Source organism: Hemiscyllium ocellatum, chromosome 2 (genome assembly GCF_020745735.1).
Source record: "Hemiscyllium ocellatum isolate sHemOce1 chromosome 2, sHemOce1.pat.X.cur, whole genome shotgun sequence".
NCBI classification, from domain to species: domain Eukaryota; kingdom Metazoa; phylum Chordata; class Chondrichthyes; order Orectolobiformes; family Hemiscylliidae; genus Hemiscyllium; species Hemiscyllium ocellatum.
Genome location: NC_083402.1, coordinates 71649685 through 71665721, shown reverse-complemented (window position 1 = coordinate 71665721; position 16037 = coordinate 71649685). Strand labels below are relative to the sequence as shown.

Here is a 16037-nt window from a genome sequence, read left to right as displayed (position 1 = left end):
TAAAGCAGAAGATCAGTCACAATCTCTCTGAATGGCAGAACATGTTTAACATGTCTCACATTTCTTCCATTTGTTCTATATAAGCATTGTATTAATACACATTAAATGCTTATTCCTCCTCTTATTCCAGTAAGTTTCAATTATTGGCACTATATCATAAACTGCTGAAAATGTGTTGCTGGTTAAAGCACAGCAGGTCAGGCAGTATCCAAGGAACAGGAAATTCGACGTTTCGGGCCAGAGCCCTTCCTGATGAAGGGCTCTGGCCTGAAACGTCAAATTTCCTGTTCCTTGGATGCTGCCTGACCTGCTGTGCTTTAACCAGCAACACATTTTCAGCTCTGATCTCCAGCATCTGCAGACCTCACTTTCTACTATATCATAAACTCAAACAGCTACCAGTTCCTCAATAGATTTATTTATCAACCTCTGACATTTCTGCACTTGCACTCAAATGTCCTGTCTTAGTCTGCTTCATCTTTCTCCCAACTGTGAACTACTGTATTTAATTTTCCCATACCCACGAACCTTTTATTTCTCTGTAATGCTTCACTCCAGCATACATTTTCCTACCAAACCATCAGTTTAAATAATCTCCTACAGCACTAGTTAACCTCTCTTCAAAGAGGCTGATGTCAAACTTGACACAAAGTTCATTCACCTTATCAGGCTGTTTGTTATGGATCTGTCAAACCACTTACCTATTCTTCCGTATGTATCCAAAGCAGTCTGAACAATCTTTTCACCTTCTTCCACAGAATCTGCAAAGCATGGCAAAATCATAAACTTTAGTATGAAAAATAACTCAAAGTGAGACATACAAACTTCAAGATTCATTAGGAATTCTTTGAGAGTTCTTACTAGAGCTTTGAAATTATGCCAATATTCAAACAATCCCAACTGATCAATCATTGATTAAAAATGCTATCAAAGTTCTGCTAAAGCAACACTGAATACATGCCAATTTATATAGATTATCTTCTTCAGCCAATATGTCAGCTGCCTAACAAATTAAATGAATTCTTGTTTCCAAATCCTTATTTAAATAGTTTATCATGGTTCATAAATTTTAAATGAAAACTGAAACATTTGATCAAGCTAGTAGAAATAAATTCAATGAGCAAAAAATAATTCTTAAAAATCAATTCCAGAGACTTGTTGTAGGTTCCATTTGGTGCACTTTCAGTCACCGAAAAAGGAACTGAAGTGCTATAGTCCTATACCGGCATCTAGTGGTGAATGGGGCTCAATGTAAGTTACAGGGAAGGTTTAGCTATTACCACAGTAATTTACGACATTAGAGCCTTGACCAATTAGCACATCTAATTGTACCAGTTCTTTGGTAAAGCAACTCAAAAATATTTCAATCCACTTCTGATCAATATTTGTGCACCAGTCACTGCTTCAAATATTTATTCACTTTTTCTTAGAAGATGCAACTTTCGCTGGCACAGAGGAGTTATGATGTGCAGGTGCCAGTGATGGACTGGGGTGGACAAAGTTAAAATCACATAACATCAGGTTATAGTCCAAATAAACCTGTTGGACTACAACCTGGTGTTGTGGAATTTTTAACAAAGGAGTTAGACAGAGCATCCAACATTCCAAATTATGGACTCAAGAAATGTTTTCAAACATCTCTCATTCTTAACAAAAGGGGGAAATTGAGTTAAGTGTTTTACTTATAGCCCTATCAAAGGAAACCACTTTTGTTTCTAACAAGATTCATAATTTTCTAAAACCTCTTGAATCAGTTTTCTCTGCTCCAACGGAGATAATGCCAGAATCACAAAGGTCTTGAGGGGAGGGTTGGGTTGGACAGAAGGAGAGGAGGGAAGGAAAGAGAGATGGTGGCGTGTTAGTCATATCAATGGACTAGTAATCCAGAAAACCAGACTGTTGTTGTGGGCACGGAGTTCAAATCTCACCACTGCAGCTTATGAGATTTAAATTCAGTAAGAACCTAGAACTAAAAGTGAGTCTCAGTAATGGTACATTATCAGTGATTGCTTTTAAAAGTCCATCCGATTCACTAATCTCCTTTAGAGAAGCAAACCTGCCATCCTTACCTGATCTGGCCTACATGTGACTTCAGATCCATGATAACACAGCTGACTCTCAACAACCCTCTGAAACAGCCAGAAATCAGGTTGGGGCAATTGGAGACGGGAAACAATGCTGGCCTTGCTAGTAATCACCACATTCCTTGAAGTAATTTTTAAAATGGCATCAATTATGTTGTGCATCGTCTGTGTCTTTCATTCCCTTTCCATAAAAGGGCATCCAATGCTATAAACAATGCGGAAATTATTACCCTCAATGTTTTGCAAGAATTAATTAATATTTGCTTGTTCTTACATTCTGTGCCACTATTTAAAAGCTGAAAATGTTACTGATTTTATTTGCCTCAACTCTCAAGATTTGGAAATGGTTTTTGAACTTCTAGATTCACTACTCTTCCACATCCCTCCTTTGCTTCACCCCTTTGTTTTTAATCCTATAATAGTGCCTCATACTGTGGTGAAGATTCATGATGATATTATTACTCCAGGCCATTCTGCTACAATATGCATTTTGTTAACGTGAATTCGCTGTAACTCGAGTGACAAACTTGGAATGCTGTTTCTAAAGTGCAAACCTTTAAAATGTGTGTTGGCTGTAACATGATTACACCACTAACACTTTAAGCAATGTTTCTAAAATACCATTTTTCTATTGTGCAGGTTGCACAAGAACACAACTATTATATTATAGAAGAACTATCTGTATTTGGAAACTTCGTGTTCTAAAATGGGATAGTCAATGTGTATCTTTAGATTTAAAGTGGATTTCAATATTGTGCACGTTAAAAAAGAACGGTATAGTTTTAGTCTATTTTGATTTCTGCGTCATTAAGGGTTGGCTGGAAAGTTTTGATGATGCAATACCTTTCTAAAAAAATTCCAATAAAATGAATAAACATGCTTTCCCTTTCACAAGCTACAAACAAAGAAGAAAATAACTCTTTTTTGAAAGTACCAAAGATATAGAACTCAATAACAATAAAATCACAGCTGCAATATTGCAGGCTCGAATCCATTGTTGCAAAAAGAGATTATCTCCCGTTGAGGCTTCAAGTCTAGTTTCACAAATGCTGTGATTACTGCAGAATATTTACAAAATTTTTAATTTATTGTTGATGATAAAACACTTCTTTGAGGAGAAAAATGCGCAATTAAACTGAAAGCAACATTTGACTTTTAAACTAGGAAGTCATGTCGGTTTGAAAATATGATCAAAAAGGGAAACAGCCAAGCCTGGGAACACAACAGTAATACAGGCAGTTCTCCTATAATACCATAGCTGCATTTCAGCATAACCTCACTTAATAGAAAATTGCTTAATAGAAATAATGGGGTCTGAGAGAAAAGTGGGGTTAGGAGCAGACTAGCAAACAAAATCACTCTCAATCGCTCAAACATTAGCTAAAAGTCTAACACAAAGTAAAGCACAGCCTAAATGAAGGCTGAAATCATATTTATTAACAATGCAAAAAGTAAATTTAACACTGTACATTTAAAAATGTTAAAAACCTGCTCTCTGTACACTACCTCTCACAGAAAGCTGCACAGAACGGCATGAAGACTGGAGCTCACATCATGCATGCGCAGGATGGCACAGAGACTTCAGCGCTGAAATTGCACATGCGCAGAATGGCATATAAACTTCGGAACATGTTCATAATGGCACGAAGACTGGCACTGATGTCATGCATGTGTGCACATGGCACATGTGCAGAGCAAAGCTTGCTAACCGATCCCTGCTGGAATCTGCTATTGCCAATACAGGTATGTGCTTTCCAAAATACTGTTCCCTAATTCTTCGGCGACATTGTAGCCAAATCATGCTGCCTAAGCGAGTGTTATCTCAGAATGACCTGTATGATGCAGTTATAAACTGAAAGGAGGGGAAATTAAATTGAACATAAAGTACCATAGTTAGACACAGCTTTGCCGCCTTTTGCCCTGATCTCTTCCACCACTCTGTCAGCAGCAGAGGAGCTTTTGCCTTCTCCTTTGATGTTACCTCCAAGGTCATTTACTGTGAAAAGAAAATAAATCGGATGTTATAGGCACACAATATTTTATTTCTGGAACACATGAAATTCTGGCATCACGCTAAGAAACAGAAGTAACGAATACAACATTTTTACCCTACTCCACAGTTCCATGTGGTCATGGCTGATATCCAGTTCAATGCCCATTTACCCATCTTTTTTCCCTATCCCAAGATACCCTCAACCAAACAAATTGCATAAAACAAATAATAGGCAGGCGTAATGCATTTGTTATTGGACTAGCAATCCAGAAGGTCAGGTAATACTCTGAGGACCTGGATTCAAATCCTCCACAAAATAGTGGAATTTGAATTCAATAACATTTGGAATTAAGAGTCTCACGATGACTATGAAACCACCATTAATTGCCATGAAAAAATACCATCCAGTTTTGTAATGTCCTGCAGGGAAGAAAACTGCAATCCTTACCTTGTCAGACTTACACATAACTTCACAGCCACAACAATGTGATTGACTCTCAACTGTCCACTAAAGTGACCTTCACTAAAATTGTTAAAAAGTCTCAAAATGAAAGGAGACCACATGGACTAATGTCTTACTAATCTAGACATTGTAAACAATAAAGAGAAACACATGTTGTATCAACGCAGCAAAGTCCTCCTTACCACGATATAGGGGCTAGTCCTAAAATTGGGAGAGCTATTCCATAGACAAATCAAGCAACAGCCTGACATTATCATACTCAGAGTCATATCTTAGACCATAAGACATAGGAGCCCATCGAGTCTGCTGCACCATTCAATCATGGTTGATAAGTTTCTCATCCCCATTCTTCTACTTTCTCCCAGTAAACCTTTGATACTTAAGAATCTATCTCAGTTTTAAATATACTCAATAACCTCACCGCCACAGCTTTCTGTAGCAATGAGTTCCACAGATTCACCACTCTCTGGCTGAAGAAGTTTCTCCTTATCTCTGTTCTAAAAGGTTTTCCCTTTACTCCAAAGCTATACCCTCGGGTCCTCGTCTCTCCTCCCAATGGAAACATCTTCCCAACATCTGTTCAGTCCAGGCCATTCAGCATTCTCTATGTTTCAATTAGATCTCCCCTCATCTTTCAAATTCCATCAAGTATAAACCCAGAGTCCTCAAATGTTCCCCATATGTTAAGCTTTTCATTCCTGGGACCATTCTTGTGGACCTCCTCTGCAGAACACGCTCTTGCAGAAAACATCCTAGTCAGCACCATTAATCTGTATTGTAATGCCCTGTTCCACTGGCGTTACAGACCATCCAGAGGGGTTAGCACAGTCAGGAGGGAGTTGCACTCAAGTTTGCAAAACTGACCAATAACCCCATGAGATCTCATGACATCAGATTGAGCAAGGGAAAGGAAATTTCATGCTTGCTGATGAATCAGTTAGCCTCCATGTTGAACACGACTCAGAGGAAAGATTGTGCATGGCAAGGACTCTACTGTAGAGGAAGGGGACTTCATAGTCCATCGGTAAAAATGGCTTAGCAGCACCAGTGCTGGTTGGGTCCTAAAGGTCATAGCTGCTATACAGAGTCTGTAACAAGTGAAGGAACCAATTAGAGGGAAACTCCTACTTGCTCTTATCCTCACCAACTTGCCTGCTGAAGATCCATCTGCCTATGTTACTATTTGTAGGAGTGACTACCACAGGCAGCTACAACAGTAGACGACTTGCATTCCAATCAACATAAGCAGCAACTTTGGAAGTTACTATCTAAGGAACCTTCATAAACTTATGCAAAGCACTTTGTTGGTAGTACACGTTGCTGCTACTGAGTGACAAAGGTGGAGGCAGTAAATGTTTGCAGATGTGGCGCCAAGCAAGTAGGCCGCTTTATCCTGGATGGCGTTAAGCCTCTTGAATGTCACCAGGGAGTATTCCGTCACCCTATTGACTTGTGCCTTCCAGATAGTGGAACGTCGAAGGGTTGATCAGTACATTCGCAGATTATACAAAAATTGGTGAGGAGGTAAACAATGAAGAGGTCAGCCTTAGACTATAAGAGGATGTGGATGGATTAATCAGACAGGCTGCTCAGTAGCAAAATGGAATTCAATCTGGATAAATGCAAGCTGATGCACTTGGGCAGAACAAACAAGGCAAAGGAATACATGATGAGTGATATAACCCTGGGAAACACCGAGGATCAGAAGGACCTTGCTGTGCATGTAACTGGTCCCTTAATGTATCAGGTCAAGTGGATAAAGTGATTAAGGCATCATATGGTATACTCGTATTTATTGGTCAAGGTATAGAAGTTAAGAGGAGGGACGTGATGCTGAAACTGTATAAAATTTTGGTTAGGCTATAGCTATAGAGAAGTGCAGCTCTGGAATCGACACTATAAAAGGGAGGTGACAGAAGTGGAGAGGGAGAAGAGGATGTTGATAAGGATGTTGCTTGGACTGGGAAGTTAAAAGTTGCAAAGAGATATTGGACAAAATGGATTGCTTTTCTTACAGCAGATTGAGAGGGAACATGAATAACAAGTAAAAAGTTATGAGGGGCATAGATAGGGTAGACAGGAAGAAACATAGATTTAAAATCAGGGCAGAACGTCTTTTGAGAGAAAAATTGTTTTCACCCAGACGGTGGTGAGAATCTAGATCTCACCACTTTAAGGATGGGAGAGGCAGAAACCTTCATAACTTAAATGTGCACTTGCAATGCCAAGCATACAAGGCACTGAGTTGGAAAATAGCATTAGAATAGTTAAGTAGTTGTTTTTGACTAGTACGGATGTCATGAGCCAAAGGATCTTTTTCTGTACTGTAGATCTCTATGACTTTGGGAGTTTAGAGGTGAGATATGTTCTGCAAGATTGGTTCTTATAGACACAGTATTTGCAGATATCATTAATCAACCTGTTCAGATATGTTTTGATACACCACAGCAGCAGGTGTACTGCTATGGCTAGTCCAGTTCCGCTGGATAATGTTAACCCCATGGGTGTTGATAGTGCGGACTTGAGCAATGGTAATACGATTAAAGGTCAAGGGGTGATGGCTAGATGTTTTTTTCCTGGAGATGGTGTGATGAAGCGGAGGTTGTCTCCCTAAGAGAACTAAAATTGAAACACCCAAAAGAGGAGCACCTCACCTGTATAATCTGTAAAAGAAATGTGAGAAATGATGTAACCTGCTTTTCAGATATTTCCAGTGGTTTAATAAAACAAATCCCTGATACTCACTTTTAAAAAATCAACAAATAATAGTTTATTTATCTAATCCTAACAGTGAATAAATTATCTAAACTATTAACAAACTGAATAAAACACTCCTAACTACAATATTCAATGCAATATCTGAACTGAGATGGCACTTATTGTTAAAAGCTATCTTGAGAATAAAACTTTTAAAAAGTTCTGGGATTTACATATGAAGGAATCAACATGATCGTTCAAAAAGATGAAAGACTCAAGCTAAATTTGTTTAATATTACATTCCATGACACTGCAATCCTGTTGTTATAAATTCCGTGTTGTATGATTCTGCTCCACAACCACTTGTTGAAGAAGCAGCGTTTCAGAATCTAGTGCTTCCAAATAAACACCACTACTACCTGGTGTTGTACGATTTTTAACTTTCTCTGTCATAGTTATTTTAGATGGTGCTTTCTCCAAAACATAGGTAAAGCTGTGAGAGCCAGCAATTCTCTCTAGAGAGTGGAAGGCCGTTAGCTCTGGGGGATGGCAGCATGCTCTAGGGTCTATGTCCAACTGTCCCCTTCTTTTATACCCAAGATGACACATCAATATTTCTTACAATAGGATTGGCCCTATGTTGCCAAAACCATCAGATGTAAATTTAACAGGTTTTTGGTAACTAAGTATCTGGTACAAATTGATCAGTGAAATTCAAACAACTACTGTCTTGGTAAAAACTGCTGCTTGATCTGCGAACTGTACAGCATTTCAATAGAAACATTGCAATGCATATGCAAACTTTCAAGCTGCTGCTCACAGACATCCATTTTAAACCTCTAAGCACAGAAAAAGCACATGATCTTTTAAAGGGACTCCACAATGCTTTCCCAATTTTACAAACACCAAATTCTAACTTCCTGCCTCCCAAACTACAATTACTCCACCCAACAATTGTGATTGTCTATTGGACACCATGAATGTTACTTGTCATTTGTCAGTCAAAGCAGGATATTCTCTGTGCCATGGAGAAAGCAAGGACTACAGATGCTGGAGATCAGAGTTGAAAAGTGGCGTGCTGGAAAAGCACATGTCAGGCAGCATACAAAACGCAGGAGAATCGACATTTCGGGCATAAGTCCCTCATCAGGAATGTTTCCCAAAACATCAATTCTCCTGCTCCTCAGATGCTGCCTGAGCTGCTGTGTTTTTCCAGCAGCACCACCAGAAGGAGGAGCGGCGCTCCAAAGCTAGTGCTTCTAAATAAACTTGTTGGACTATAACTTGGTGTTATGTGATTTTAACTTTGTCCACCCCAGTCCAACATCAGCACCTCCACATCATGGTCCCCTCTGAAATTCAGCTCTTGAGTCCATGTTTGAACCAAGAGTGTAATGATGTCAGATGGCGAGTTATCTTGGTGGAACCGAAACGGGGTGTCAATGAGCAGGTTATTGCTGTGCAACTGTCGCTGACAACATTGTGGATGGCCAGTTCCACCAATTTAGAAATCATAACTGATGGGGCAGCTGTAACGTTAAAAGTTCAAATGGGACTCTCTCTCTCTGGACATTAATGAAATATTAAAGGGTTAAACTGCACTGTCTTTGGGTGGGGACAAAAGCCATGCAAGAATGTGAATGACTATCCATTGTAACTTACACTTCATTTAGACATCACTCCCCTGCTATTGTCAAGTTAAACTATCAATCCAATCTCATCCATTCAGAAATGCTTTCTGGCCAGAGGTATGTCGTACTTGTTTTAGTTTTGGAAAGCACTATGGCAGGAAATCGTCTGCACAACAGTTCCCCAGGATTAGGACATTAGCATTTGCTCTATCTCCGAGGATGATCCCATCCTGCCATTGTACCTGGGGTAACGTGACTGTGAGTGAAAGGGAGTTGCCTTACATGGCAAATGACTGTGGGGCAGTGGCCAGAGTATCTGTAAGCATTGCAACTGTCCTGTGTTAAGGGAATGTGCTTTCTTTGTTCGGAGTCTCACTTTTACCCGACTTTGCATATCTGAGAAGGGGGTCACCTAGCTTGTACAAGCTTTATTAAACTTTAACTGTTTCCTTTGTTCACAGAGAGCTTTTTGCCATGATCCCATAAGCCCTGTGAGGTGTGTATTAAAGGTTCCTCCAGAACGCCCATACTGTACTGTGTTTAATAAAGTTGGTTGCTTGTTCACAGAAGTTGGTGTGTTCCAGTTGCGTCAAGTGTGTAAGAACCTCAAGAGTAAAAGAATCTAACACAGTAATTGGTGGAAGTTAGATTTATCCTGCATTTTGGGTACAGGACGTACTAGGCATCTTTTCACATGTTTAGATTGATTCCAGTGTTGTAGATGTACTGGAACAGCTTAGGTAAGGATGCACCAAGTTCTCAAGGACACGTCTTCAGCACCAACACTGGAATGTTGTCAAAGACCATGGCCTCTGTAGTATACAAAGTCTCCAACTGTTTCTTGAATGAGTTCAGTCTTACATCGAGTGAACCAAATTGACCACAGATAGATATCAATGATGCTGGGTCCTGCAGAAGAGGCTCAAGATGGATCATCCTCTCTGATGTACTGAACTCTCCCATTATTGAAGCCAGGAGTATTTATAGAGCCTCTTTCCCTAGTTAACTGTCACTCACTGTCAAGGTTTACATATAAAGGTGATCACTTGGGTAAAATAACTGTTCAAGAGAGCCCATATAACATGTCATAGTTTCAATCGACTGGGGATGAATATTAGAGGAAAAGTATGAAAGTGATGCTTTAAGAAAATATGCATGGTGATTTAATAGAGGCTTAAATTCAAACAGCACTTACCAACCACAGAAGCTCCTCTTTCTGCAAATAACAGTGCATATGTTCTTCCCAAACCTGTAAAAAAGACTTTGGTAAATCTAGATGCAAAGTGCATAAGTTTACAGTTTAAATATTAAACTTTTACACAGATGTGTCACAAAGTACACAAGTATGATGCAATGTAAACAGCAACGTATCAGGCCAATACTTTTTTTTCCAAATTTTGGCTAAATTGTTGCATGTTGATAATATGTAAGGTTGAAGAGTGTAGTGCTGAAAAAGCACAGCCAGTCAGGTAGCATCTGAGGAGCAGGGGAATCGATGTTTCGAGCCTAAGCCCTTGATCAGGTATGAGGCTTGTGGCCCAAGGTGGCTGGGAGATAAATGGAAGGGGATGGGGCTGGGGAAAGGTAGCTGGGAAGGTGATAGGTAGATGAAGGTGGGAGTGAAGGTGATAGGTCGGAGGGGAGGGTGAGCAGACAGAAGGGAAGGAAGATGGACGGGTGGGACAGTTTCAAAGGGCAGTGCCAAGTTGGAAGGTTGGATCTGGGATAAGGTGGGGGGAGGGGGAATGAGGAAACTGGTGAAATGCACATTGATCCTGTGTGGTTGGAGGGCCCCAAGGCATAAGTTGAGCCGTTCTTCCTCCAGACATCAGGTGGTTAGGGTTGGTGATGAAGGCAGCCCACGACTTGCACATCCTTGGCAGAGTGGGAGGGGGCGTTAAATTGTTCAGCAACGGGGCGGTGGATTGTTTAGTGCATGTGTCCAATAATGTTGTCTGAAATGTTTCACAAGTTTGCTTCCTGTTTCCCCAATGTAGAGGATTCCACATTGAGACAACAAACACAATAGATGACACGTGTGGAATATATGTAAATCTCTGTTGGATGAGGAAGGATACTTTGGGACCTTGCACAGATGTAAGGTGTGGGAGCAGGTTTTGCACTTCTTGTGGTGGCAGGGGAAGGTGCTGGGTCTGGAGGGTGGGTTGTGGGGGACATGGACCTAACAAGGGAGTCGCGGACGGAATGGTCTCTCCAGAACACAGATAGAGGTGGGGTTGGAAATATATCCCTGGTGATAGGGTCTGTTTGTAGGCGGCGTAAGTGGCAGAGGATGATGCAATGTATCCAGAAGTTGGTGGGGTATAAGTGAAGATCAGGGGTTCAAGGGTGGAGGTGCACCATATGGAGAAGTTGGACTAGAGGGCATCATAGGGCGGAATTGCAGTCTTTGAAGGAGGCGGCCATCTGGAATGTTCTATGGTGAAATTGGTCCTCCTGAGAGCAGGTGCAGCAGAGATGGAGGAATTGAGAATAAGGGATAGGGTTTTTACAGGAGGCAGGGTGGGAGAGGTGAAGACCCAGACATCGCAACAAGGACAGAACTCCCCCAATCCTCACATTCCACCCCACCAACATCTCGATTCAATGCATCATCCTCTGCCATTTCACCACCTACAACCAGGGATATATTTCCCTCCCCACCCAGAGAGACCTGTCCCTCTATGACTCCCTTGATAGGTCCACAAACTCCACCGACCCAGACTTTACTTCCGGCATGTTCCCCTGCCACCACATGAAGATAAAAACCTGCGCCCACACCCCTACCCCCACTTAACTCCATCCAATGTCCCAAAAGGATCCTTGCACACCTGACAGAGATTTACCTGTACTTCCACACGTCATCTACTGTGTCCATTGCTCCCGATGTGGTCTCCTCTACATTAGTGAGAGGGGACACCAACTTGCGGAACGTTCCAGAGAACACCTCTGGGACACATGCACTAAACAATCCCACCACCCCATGGTCGAACTTTAACTTCCCCTCCCACTCCTCCAAGAACACACAAGTCTTGGGCCTCCTCGATCACCAAACCCTAACCACCCGACGCCTAAAGGAAGAAGGCCTCATCTTACGCCTTGGGACCCTCCAACTACACAGCTTCAATGTGGATTTCGCCAGTTTCCTCATTTCCCCTTCCCCCACCTTATCCCAGATCCAACCTTCCAACTTGGCACCGCCCCTTGAACTGTCCCACCTGATAATCTTCCTTCCCACCTATCCTCTCCACCCTACTCTTAAACCTATCACTTTCACCCCCACCTTAATCTACCTATCGCCTTCCTAGCTACCTTTCCCCACAGTTCCACCACCCTTGAGTCACAAGCCTCATGCCTGATGAACGGCTTATGCTCGAAACGTTGATTCTCTTGCTTCTCAAATGCTCCCTGACCGGCTGTGCTTTTCCAGCGTCACACTCTTTGACTCTGATCTCCAGCATCAGCAGTCCCTACTTTCTCCTAATATGTAAGGTTACCTATTTTAAATATAAAAGTAACTGGATAATAAGCTGTTACACAACAGCCGAAAACAGTGCTTTAAATGAAATACTACCACTGACGAATGGCTAATCCAGTAATTTCACCAAACTATTAAACAGCTCAATACTATTCTAAAACGAACAGTTTTCTTTGACATCACAGTCTCAGACTAAAATTATCAAAGCACAATAACTTGTCATTTACCTCTATTATAATACAATCCAGGTGTTTGTTTAATTCACTAGTATCAGCTAAAAGTTTGTGTTTTGCATGTAAAATATATCCATCATGCAGTTTAAATTAATTATTTAGGGGAAAATATTATCTGGGGGAGCACTTTACTTGCTGTGCACAAGTCTGATGAGCAATCTTACATTTCAAAAATTCTCATGAACAGGTTAGCAGGAAATGTATTAAAAGGAGACAACAACATTTTATCCATTAGCTCATAAAACCAAATGGACCCAGAGTCGATGCTGACTGTGTTGATTTCAGCTCAAGTAACACTAGAACTGTACAAATGATACAATGGACTCTATGGCTGTACTAGAATAGCGTCACTAGCTGGCACCCTAACATTATACTTACCTTACATACTTACTGTCCAAACCTCTAACTTTCAGAACATAAAGGCAGACTGTTGGCAAAGCAAGCGTGGTTTGCCTCCCTCTATGTTACAACAGAACTTTCAAAATTGAAGTGCAGTTCCAGATTTTTAAGGGAGCCCTGAGCAAAATCTTCTCTCAGAAACATGGAGCTCTGCTCTTTCCTAAAAAGGGAAGGTCAGGCAGGCAAGCAAGCTGCATAAGACTGCATTTCCCTGAAAGACCACCTCAGTTTAAGAGTCACATATCTAGTTTTGTTAGTGGCTCAGCAAAAAGTGCAGATGAGACCACGAAGAAACAACAGATGTATGAGTGTGCAAACTGGGCAGATGGAATTCAACAAAGGATCATAACATATAACAGCACATGCAGTTCAGCTCCTGGCTGGAAAGTTAAGGACATGTTCACTGCTGCAAGGCCAAAACAACCCGAGCTGATTCTACAGACATTAACTGGCCTAGCACGAGATTTCTACTCCCCTCTGGAAAGGCAGCTTATTTGTTAGAACTGCTGTCTATTTCTCCAGTCCAGCAACACCAGTAAGAGTGGTAACCACTGCTAGAACCAACTAACAAAGTTACTAGTTATTAACAAAGAACATTGCAGGACTTGGATAACACAAAGATGAACAGAGGCTTTATGCCAGTCCAGACGAGCAAGCGTGAGGGGAGTGGTTAAGGGCTATCTTTGAAAGGGCACACTGGGAGGGAAACAACCAGGAGTGCAGAGTACCATGTGGATCTTCTGTTAAGATGCTGTCCAAGCAGAAAGAAACTCAGTCTATTACTATTGACCACTGTAAACTCACCACGTGGCATGGACACACCTAAGTAAACTACCAGCACCATAAATAGGAGGTACCTTTTAAGTGGGCATTAAGTGGCCCAAGGGCAAGCTACCTGATAGCTCCTGTTACTGATATAACATGACAGACATGGGAAGGAAACATTCCATGCGCCTTGGAAATAATGAGGACTGCACATGTGGAAAGTCAGAGTCGATACGGTGTGGATCTGGAAAAAGTACAACAGCTCAAGCAGCATCAGAGTAGCAGGGGAGTCAACATTTCAGGTGAGAACCTTTCATCAAAGCATGCCATGTGCAATCTGCCCACCTCCACGTTCCAGAGGGAGGGGGCAGGATGGGTAAAGTTCTAATCACCCATTTTGAATAAGTAAATCAGATAATGAAAAATTGAGGATTTCTGTCCACGAACAGCAATTACCAAAATCTACAGTTAAAAAAAATCACTCAACACCAGGTTATAGTTAAATAGGCTGGACTATAACCTGGTGTCATGTGCTTTTTAATTTTGTCCACCCCAATCCAATACCAGCACCTCCACATCAAAATCTAGAGAACAAGATACAAAAAACTAACTAAAAGGACTACTGGATAGTAAGTCTTCAGTTCTAGCAGCAGAAATACATAAAGGTTGACAGTTATACTACAGTGGAAAGTCTTTTTTTGGTTCATATACCACTGAAATCACCAAGGCCTGGAAAGGATATAGTTTGGCACTGAAGAGGGTGAATCTTAATTTCACTAGAATAACATTGGCTAAGGGAGTTAAATTACATGGTAACTGAATAGTTTAGATAGATATTTGCTTGACCATTAAAAAAATTAATTCAATCTAAGGTATTTCAGATGATTAAAAAATGCAATAGAGTAAATTGAAAGGTACTTGTGGTACTCCTGAAGAAGGGCTTATGCCCGAAATATCAAATCTCCTGTTCCTTGGATGCTGCCTGACCTGCTGCACTTTTCCAGCAAGACATTTTCAGCTCTGATCTCCAGCATCTGCAGTCCTCACTTTCTCCTCGTACAATGGCAGTGTCCCTACCACTGGGCTAAGAGGCTCAGGTTCAAGTCCCACATGCCCCAGAGGTGTGTCATAACATGTCTGGACAGGTTGATTTTTTTATTTTTTCAAAAAGAATCAACAGAAAAAGTGTTCTCTCTAGTGAGAGAGTTCTAATTTTCCTGCTGTGTATCAAAGTTGGACAGCACACAAATAAAAGGGAAAAAAAATTCACACAAAGATACTTTAACACAAGATTCAGCAGACTATATGCTGGAACTGATAAACTGTTACAAAGTTACAGTATCGACATCTTCGCTGTTCTCACTGAATCTCACATGACTATACTATTTGTAAATGTAGAGTGAAATCTGGACAGACCTTCTGATGAATTGAGCAATTCACATGGTGGGTGTACTCTAAGTCAATATTTAAAGGTACAAATTTCATTTCTGGCTCTTAGTGGGCCGTCGACACAGCTCGGGAGTTTAATTTTAAAATAAATGTGGCAGGTGTAAACCAGCTCCGATTTCTGGGCCGTTGTTTTCTAAAAGGTACAAACAGAAAAACAAGGAAAGCCTCGAGTGGAATAAGTTTTAGTAAAGGCCGAGCTCGCAGCATTCACCTGACCGCCCAACCCGGGCAGAGGGACACAAGCAACAGGCTCTACCCATTAATGAAGGATAGCAAAAAGAGATGGGGTGAGGGGCAGGGGTTAAAACACCGCGCCAGGAACCGACCTCCTCCTGCTCCTGTCACCAGGGCCACCTTCCCGTCAAAGCGAAGAGGAAGACCAGCTCCCACAGCCGCCATGTCTACGCCGTCGCAGGGAGACGGATGCGCAGGCGCAGGTCGCACTGCAATGTGGGAGATGTAGTCCCTACAGCTGCTCCCAGACCAGGATCTGCGCCAGGTACTGCCCAGACCAGGATCTGTGACAGGTGCTGCCCAGACCAGGTGCTGCCCAGACCAGGATCTGTGACAGGTGCTGCCCAGACCAGGATCTGTGACAGATACTGCCCAGACCAGGTACTGCCCAGACCAGAATCTGCGCCAGGTGCTGCCCAGACCAGGATCTGTGACAGGTGCTGCCCAGACCAGGATCTGTGACAGGTGCTGCCCAGACCAGGATCTGCACCAGGTGCTGCCCAGATCAGGATCTGCGCCAGGTGCTGCCCAGTCCAGCTGCTGCCCAGACCAGGATCTGTGCCAGGTGCTGCACCAGACCAGGTGCTGCACCAGGCTAGGTGCCATCCAGG

General features: G+C 41.8%; 1 protein-coding gene across 1 annotated transcript in view; it reads right to left on the bottom strand.

Moving 5' to 3' along the window:
- hsd17b4 (hydroxysteroid (17-beta) dehydrogenase 4) overlaps nt 1-15601 on the bottom strand; it is a 134510-nt gene extending 118909 nt beyond the window's left edge. The window contains exons 1-4 of the mRNA XM_060844657.1: nt 15519-15601; nt 10064-10117; nt 3973-4080; nt 702-761 (exon numbers count right to left, since the gene is read on the bottom strand). Of these exons, the coding sequence (XP_060700640.1) occupies nt 702-761; nt 3973-4080; nt 10064-10117; nt 15519-15591 (295 nt within the window). The 5' untranslated portion in view covers nt 15592-15601. The remainder of the gene's footprint in view (nt 1-701; nt 762-3972; nt 4081-10063; nt 10118-15518) is intronic.
- Nucleotides 15602-16037: the final 436 nt, after the last annotated feature.